We start from the raw sequence: 8,624 nt of genomic DNA, 5'->3' as shown, positions 1-8,624 counted from the left end.
TTGAGAATTCCGCATCTTCAAAGAAAAGGTGGGATGGACTTGACTGGGATGCTTCTCTTGATCCATTTATCTGTAAAAGAAGCCAAGATTTCACCCTGATGGATGTATTCAACAAGCTTGGCTAGAGCTGAGGCTTCAGACTTCTCACACCTAGCAGGGTCACAAGGAAAAAGAACAAATTGCACAATATAATTCATGATTGTTTACCTAAAATCCTAATAGCTTGTTTCACCAGAGATGGACCACCAACATCCTGAATTGAGAGACATACTTTTGTCACCTCATGGAGCCATCAAAAAATCTGGGTTTCTAATGAAGTTCTCTTCTATTTCACTGGAATTTTTTTAAATTTGTGCTACAATAATGTAAATGAAAAGAAAGGCAAAAACACAAAAGGGTGCTATGTAATTTTAATGACCATACTTGGCCCTGGAGAAGAATTGAAAAAATGCAACTCTCTCCCTTCTTGGCCAAGGTCAGGAACTACAGGTTAAAATCATTTGATATGTCTGTTAGTCTTATTGAATTGTATTTTTGTATTCTTTTTTTAATAAAGTATTTTATTTTTTCCTGTTACATGTAAAGATAGTTCTCAACTTTTGTTTATACAGGCTTTCCAATTACAGGTTTTTCTCCCTCCCTCCCTCCCCACCCTCCCTCCTTCCCTAGACAGCAGGTAATATGATATAGGTTATATATATATATATACATATACACACACATAATAACATTAAACATATTTCTGCATTAGTCATGTTATAAGAGAAAAATCAGAGCAATGATGAAAAACCTCAAAATCGAAAAACAACAGCACCAAAAACAAAAGAAATAGTATGGTTCATTCAGCGTCAATGCTCCACAGTTCTTTTTTTTTTTTCCTGGATTTGGAGATCCTCTTCCATCATGAGTTCCCTGGAACTCTTCTGTATCATTGCACTGGTGAGAAGAATATAGTCCATATTTATTTTAAAACAATTACTCTCTAGAAAGGGAAGGGGTAAATTCTGAAATAAAGGTGCTGTAAAGACAAAAGATATCAACCAAAAATTAAATAACTTTTTCCAGGGTATCATGACTGGTATCTGCCCCTGATAGAGTGCAAACCCCTTGAGGGCTAAGAACTGTCCATCACACTTTTTTTCTTTGTATTTTCCAGGAGTCAGGATCTAGAAGATGCTTTAGAAATGCTTCCTGATTGATTGATTTGTGATTAGTTAAGACTTCAAGGATCTGTGATTTCATTTTTATGGAGTCACCTTTCACTAATATAGATTCCCAGCTCCTCCGTGCCTTGGTAGATGGTTTTCATTTGCTTTTCTGGTGGGGAAAAATAACAAGTGGTAGCTAGTCTTGAGGAGATGAGTTTCTCAAAAGTTAAATAAGCTAGCTTTTGAACTAGTAACATATGAGACATTACTGGACCCACATGCCATAAATTGAACTTCACTGGCACAACCTTTGAGAAATCAGGATAACCACACCATAATGAAGGGGTAGACCTCATGTGGATATTTTCCCAAAGAGGTAACAATAATTAGGAGTCCTTAAACCAGATAAAAGAGGTAAGTGTGTAACTTTCCTCACAGAGTACTTATGAGGAAAGCATTTTGAAAACCTCCTAAATCCTACATAAATGTGAGCTATTTTTATTATTGTTACTGAAGTAATATTACTTTTATTTTGTATTTAGCTAATTTTAAACATAAATAAGTTTAATCAATTAGCCAACAACTATTCATTAAGTACTCACTAAGTGGTACTAAGGGACTGAGCTGGACTGAGAATACAAAGCAAAAATGAAATGGTTCCTGCCCCCAAGGAAGCTTACATTCTTTAGAGGGAGGAGAGAGAGAGAGAGAGAGAGAGAGAAGAAAAAGAAGAAGGAGGAGGAGGAGGAGAAGGAGGTGGAGGAGGAGGGAGTGCAGGCAGAGGCGGAAAGATGTCTTACTCTATGAAATCAGCACCCTGAGGATGATTTACATGTTTAGGTTTGGACTCATATCCCCAACATAGATGGATGGATTCATATCCATGTCTTCAAAGCAGGAAGTAGGAAGGTATTCAATGTATAATATGAATCAGATATGGGACAGTTATTTATTTATTGCGCGTGCACACACACACACATACACACATACACTACTAAATTCAAAACACTTAAAAGTGTGCTTTGAAAGTCTTAACCCAGAATTCTGTCTCTTAGATATGCTAATTACTAGGAAGTTTTTTAATAGACTTTTAAAACTTTGAGAATGGGGCTAAAGTCAGACTGTACCTTCAGGTAGGAGACTAGAATATAATAACTGTATCAATTGCATCATTGTATTTGTACATGCTAGAGATAGTAGGATTAAAACAAATTATTTCCAAGTAAAATTATAATATCTGCTTATAATTATTTGTATTTAAAGTGCATTTGAGCATATAGGAGAACTTACAAATAAATTATAGTAAAATTATTTTAAAATTCTTATGTTAATTGACAAAACTGATGCACGTGGTCCTTCTAATGTTAAGTATCAAGAAACACCACTACCTAGTTCCATCATGGCGGCCCCGGAGGCTGCGGCGGCCGCCGCCCCCGGGCTCCTGGGCGTCCTGTGGCTCGTTTCCGTGACCGTGAGCGCGGGGCCGTGGGGGGCAGCGGCCGCTGCCGCGGGGGGCGACGAGACGGTCAAGTGCGAGGACCTCAGAGTGGGACAATATTTTTGTAAAGATCCTGAAATAAATGACGCCACTCAAGAACCTGTTAACTGTACAAATTACACAGCTCATGCATCATGTTACCCAGCACCAAACATAACTTGTAAGGATTTTAGCGGCAACGAAACCCATTTTACCGGAAGTGAAGTTGGTTTTTTCAAGACCATACCTTGCCGTAATGTAAACGGCTATTCCTACCGGGTGGCAGTGGCTCTCTCCCTCTTCCTCGGCTGGTTAGGAGCAGACAGGTTTTACCTGGGGTACCCTGCTTTAGGTTTGTTAAAATTTTGCACTGTTGGATTTTGTGGGATTGGGAGTCTGATTGACTTCATTCTCATTTCAATGCAGATTGTTGGTCCTTCTGACGGCACGAGTTACATCATAGATTATTATGGAACAAGACTCACAAGATTGAGCATCACCAATGAAACGTTTAGAAAAACACAGAAGTACCCATAGATGTTTAGAAAACAGCTTGGTGGTTTTGTGTCTCCTTGATGGAAAGAGAACTCCAGAGTGAGAAATCCCAGGCCTTCGAATCGTCCCTGTTTGCACAGCACGCCTCTGTGGTTGCTTCAATGTGATTTTTACTGAAGATTTTTTTTAGATATTTTATTCTGAGATTTGGTTGACTGGAGACTTTCTCTGAGGCCTCTTGGCTCCCTTAGAGGGCTTTATCACCCCCCCACCCGCCTTCCTGTCCCACCCCAAATGCCTTTTCTCTAGGCAAGTTGTGGCTTGTCGTTTTTCCTTCTTCCAAATAAAACAATAGAATAACCTCTCAAAAAAAAAAAAAAAAAAAGAAACACCACTACCAACTGTCCAGGCACAAGATGACCCAGGAAGACTAGAGTGGGTGGGATTTGTACCAGCAGGGGGCACACTCATACCAGTGAGATTAGATCCACCGAAGCTTTGAAGTCAGGAATTTGGAGGACTCTTAATTTCGTCAATAATTTAAGAGTCCATGATTTGGTCAGCTCTTCTTTGTCTTTGTAGACATTCTTCATGAGTTTCTCTCCCCTTATCCCCCCAACTGCCCCCCCCCACCAAAAAAAGACCCAATCATTGACCTCTGAACCTTTCTTCTGATGCTAAGCCACTCAAAATGAGCTAGACTGCTCCTAGGAAGATGAATACATAAAATCTGTCCTTCAGCCCACAAGTCTTTCCAGCCTGGTAAAACCAGCACATCAAGGGTTTGCCTCTCCTGCCATAGTCTTTGAGAATCTACTGTGGGGCAAAAAGGATAGCTGTGATAGGGAGGGAGAAAAGAACTGAGCATCATTCCATCATCTCCATGCCATGATAAGGTGTACTTTATTGAAAGATTTGGTGAATGTTGTTGTTTAATTGTTTAAGTCATTTCAGACTCTCTGTGACCCCATTTGGGGTTTTATTGGCAAAGATACTGGAGTGGTTTGCCATTTCCTTCTCCAGTTCACTTTACAAATGAGGAACTAAGGCAAACAGGGTTAAATGACTTGCCCAGGGTCACACAGCTAAAGAGAATCTGAGACTGGATTTGAATTCAGGAGGATGAGTCTTCCTGATTCCAAGCCATACATCATTGTTTAAAAACAAATTACAAGAACTGCTGGAGAAGTGACCCAGATGTCATTAGGCTATCTCAATTGTTTTCTCAGGGTTAGGCTTGTGAGATGCTGCAGGCAAACCTGGCAGATGCCACTACAGAGATTCTTCTTTATACTAGTTTTTATGTTGTTAAATTTTTATTTATTTTTTACATTCACCTTTTTTTTTAAGTGAGGCAATTGGGGTTAAGTGACTTGCCCAGGGTCACACAGCTATTAAGTGTTAAGTGTCTGAGGCCGGATTTGAACTCAGGTACTCCTGAATCCAGGGCTGGTGCTCTATCCACTGCACCACCTAGCTGCCCCTACATTCACTTTTTAAAATTTTGAGTTCCAACTTCTCTCCCTCTCTCCCCCATTGTGAAGGCAAGAAATGTGATATCGATTATACATGTGAAATCATGTAAAACATACTTCCATGTGAGCCATGTTGCCAAAAAAAAGCAAGAAAAATTAAGAAAGTTTAAACATTATATTTCAATATGCATTCAGCCTCCATCAAGAGACAGTCTTTCTGAAAAGATTTTAAAGGCAGGAGTAACTGAACTTTTATTCTCGGAACATCTGAGACACCCATCCACTGTATTACTCCAAGAACTCTTTATGAGTATACATAGAGATTAATAGGACCCCACCCCACCCCAAATGACCAGAGAAAGGTGTGAAGAATACTTCCACCATCACCACCAAAATTATTTCTTTACCGGGTGGGCTAATGCCTGCAGCTCCTGACAAAACTTTGCTCTGACCTAAACCAAATACATTTTGTCCCCAGGCATTTTGCCAGGTAAAGGTTCCAGGAAATGGGGTAACTAAAAGTCATTTTCAGCTAATGTTAAATCTTTTTTTTTTCTTCATACTTTTGAAATGCACCCTATTGAGTCAACCCAGAGGAAATGTGCATCCATACAACACAAGTTTGCATTCATAGGAGTGGCGGAAATTAAATTAGAAGAAGAAAGTCACTGTTTGTGATATGTTGCTTAGGTTTGGGGATAGCAAGCAGTCAGTGGTTCCCCAGTGCCAATCCTCTACTTGGTTGCCATAACAGTGAATCTGTGGCGAGCACTCGGTGATAAAATAGAGTGATGGACCTGAGTTCAAATCCTACTTCAGAGACTAACCATGAGCAAGTCATTTGATCTCTCTGGGCCTCAGTTTCTCCATCTGTAAAATGAAGATGTTGGACTCAATAACCCCCAAGGTCCCTCTGGCTCTAAATCTGCCATCATATACTGTTGCAGGGTAAAGGAAAGTTGTATAAAAATCTTGACCTAGAGAGGTAATAGCAAGGCTCTTATGATTAACCAAGAAAAAGGTATGGGGGCAGCTAGGTGGCGCAGTGGATAAAGCACTGACCCTGGATTCAGGAGGACCTGAGTTCAAATCTGGCCTCAGCCACTTGAAACGTACTAGCTGTGTGACCCTGGGCAAGTCACTTCACCCCCATTGCCCCACAAAAAAAAGAAAGAAAGAGGCATGTACTTCACCTTCCCTAACGTGCTATGCATGATAACGTAAGAGCATTGCTTATTACATGATAAGAGAGGAAAGGGTGAGCAATGAGAAGAAGAGGCTGTCTTTCTCCTTGTACATTGTTTTCTCCCTGGGATAGAACACCCAGAACATTACAGTTTTCTTTAATCATAGTATATTTCAGAGAGCCCCGCAGTCAGCCTACATAGGCAGAGTGAAAGGTGATACACATGGCAGAATTTCATGAAATTAGAATCATAGGGGGCAGCTAGGTGGCGCTGTGGATAGAGCACTGGCCCTGGAGTCAGGAGGACCTGAGTTCAAATGCGGCCTCAGACACTTAACACTTACTAGCTGTGTGACCCTGGGCAAGTCACTTAACCCCAATTGCCTATCTAAAAAAAAAAAAAAAAAAAAATTAGAATCATAGACTCTCAGAGTCAGAAGGTACCTCAGAGATCATTTCGTCTAACCCATATCTGAATGCGAATTCTCTCTCTAACTTTATTGGCAACTAGTCATTCAGCCCTCCTTGAGAGACCTCCAAGGATAAAACTCACTCTCCTGAGACAGTTTCCACTTCAAGATAGATTCAATTATCATGAAGTTAGTGCTTTTTTGCATTGAGCCAAACATGCCTCTTTGCAATTTCCACCCCACCCCACCCCGCCCCATTGTCTCTAGGCCAAGCAAAAGGTCTAAGCCATCTTCAGTAAGACAGCCTTTCAAATACTTGTGGTCTTCGTTTTTCCCACCCCCTTTAACCAGCCCTCAAATGGTATTGTCTCCAATGCCCTCAGCATCTTGGTTAACTTCCTTGTGTAAAACCACGCTCTCTCTTAGTGACCGTCATCTCTCTTTAGGAATGCTCACAAACCATGCCTCTAATAATATACTCTACAACTTTGTGGGGAATGAAAGTCAAGCTTACTGACCTATAGTTGGAAGAATTCTACCTTCTTGTGTGTGTTGTTGTTGTTTTTCTGAAAATTGGAACATTTGCCCATCTCCAAGTCTTTTGCACCTCTTCCCTACACCAATGGTCAAACTCCAGTAGAAATGGGGGCCACTAAACCATGTATAAGGATCCCTGAGCCTATGTAGTGACTTAGAAAACCGTATGTTATCAATGTTTTATTGTATTGTTTTTATTTTGTTAAATATTTCCCAGTTGCATTTTAATCTGATTCAGGAATGTTATAGGCCACATGAAGTTCACTGGCCTCATGGTTTGTTTTTTGTTTTTTTGGTGGGGCAATAAGGGTTAAGTGACTTGCTCAAGGTCACACAGCTAGTGTCTAAGAACGGATTTGAACTCAGGTCCTCCTGAATCCAGTGTTGGTGCTTTATTCACTGTGTCACCTAGATGACCAATGGCCTCATGTTTGACACTTCTGCTCTATACCACAATTTTTCTTTTTCTAAATTAAAATTTTCAGTGAACAAAAATCTATTTTCACTCCCTTGTACAACTTTTCCAGCAACTGGAAAAAGAAAAAAAGAAAACCAAAACCCCTGCAATGATATATATATAGTCAATCAAAACAAATTCCCACATTGGCTATGTCCAAAAAAATGTGTCTCATTCTGTATTCTTAACCCATCATCTCTGTGTCAAGAGGAGGGTAGCATGGTTCATCATCAGTCTTCTAGAAAGAATCATGACTGGTCATTTCCTTGATCAAAGTTCTTAAGTCTTTCAAAGTTGTTTGTCTTTACAATGCTTTTGTTATTATATCAATTGTCCTCCTGGTTCTTCTCACTTTGCTCTTGTTGTTTAGCATTTTCATGACCTCCATTTGGAGTTTTCTTGACAAAGATACTGGAGTGCTTTGCTATTTTCTTCTCCAGCTTATTTTTGTTTGTTTGTTTTGGTTTGGTTTTTTGTTTTGTTTTGTTTTGGGGGGGGTTGGTGAGGCAATTGGGGTTAAGTGACTTGCCCAGGGTCACACAGCTAGTAAGTGTTAAGTGTCTGAGGCCAGATTTGAACTTGGGTCCTCCTGACTCCAGGGCCAGTGCTCTATCCACTGCGCCACCTAGCTGCCCCTCTCCAGTTTATTTTACAGATGAGGAACTAAGGTAAACTGGATTAAGTGACTTGCCCAGGGTCACACAGCTAGTAAGTATCTGAGGATGAATTGAATTTAGGAAGATGAGTCTTCCTAATTCCAAGCCCAGTGCTCTATCCACTGTACCACCTAGCTGCCTGTACTTTTCACTATGCATTAATTCATATGTCTTCCCAATTTTCTCTGAAACCATCTCTTTCTTAATTTGGTATACCATAACTTGTTTAGTCATTCCTCAATCAATGAGCACCCCTTTTAGTTTTCAGTTCTTTGACACTACAAAAATGCTGCCATTAATTATTTTACATATAGGTCCTTTCCTCTTTCTTTTATTTCTTTGGGCTAAAGGCCTAGGAGTGGTATCACTGGGTTAAAGAGCATGCAAAGTTTCGTAACTTCAGGAACATAGTTCCAAACAACTTTCCAGAATGGCTGGACCAATTCACAGATCCACCAACAGTGAATTAATATGCCTTTTTTCCTGCAGCTCCACCAATATTTGTCATTTTAATCTGATAAGTGTGAGGTAGAACCTTTTTTTTTTTTTTGGCAGGGCAATGAGGGTTAAGTGACTTGCCCAGGGTCACACAGCTAGTTAAGTGTCAAGTGTCTGAGGCTGGATTTGAACTCAGGTCCTCCTGAATCCAAGGCCAGTGCTTTATCCACTGCACCACCTAGCTGCCCCTAAGGTAGAACCTTAAAGTTGCTTTAATTAGTGACTGAGGACATTTTTTCCTATGTCTTTTGATAGCCTGGTATTCTTTGAAAACAGCCTGTTCAT

The 8,624-nt window shown here is 40.2% G+C and overlaps 1 protein-coding gene across 1 annotated transcript; it reads left to right on the top strand.

Moving 5' to 3' along the window:
- The first annotated feature begins 2,545 nt into the window (after positions 1-2,545).
- On the top strand, positions 2,546-3,481 carry LOC122731260 (TM2 domain-containing protein 1-like). The gene has a single exon (XM_043971260.1). It carries the CDS (start codon positions 2,548-2,550, stop codon positions 3,160-3,162), a length of 615 nt encoding a protein of 204 aa, XP_043827195.1. The 5' UTR covers positions 2,546-2,547; the 3' UTR covers positions 3,163-3,481.
- Positions 3,482-8,624: the final 5,143 nt, after the last annotated feature.

Source organism: Dromiciops gliroides, chromosome 6 (genome assembly GCF_019393635.1).
Source record: "Dromiciops gliroides isolate mDroGli1 chromosome 6, mDroGli1.pri, whole genome shotgun sequence".
Lineage (NCBI taxonomy): Eukaryota > Metazoa > Chordata > Mammalia > Microbiotheria > Microbiotheriidae > Dromiciops > Dromiciops gliroides.
This window is presented reverse-complemented; position numbering and strand designations above follow the sequence as displayed.

Excerpts from the sequence above, each read along its gene's own strand:
- LOC122731260 (XM_043971260.1), top strand. The coding sequence starts at position 2,548 with ATGGCGGCCCCGGAGGCTGCGGCGGCCGCCGCCCCCGGGCTCCTGGGC.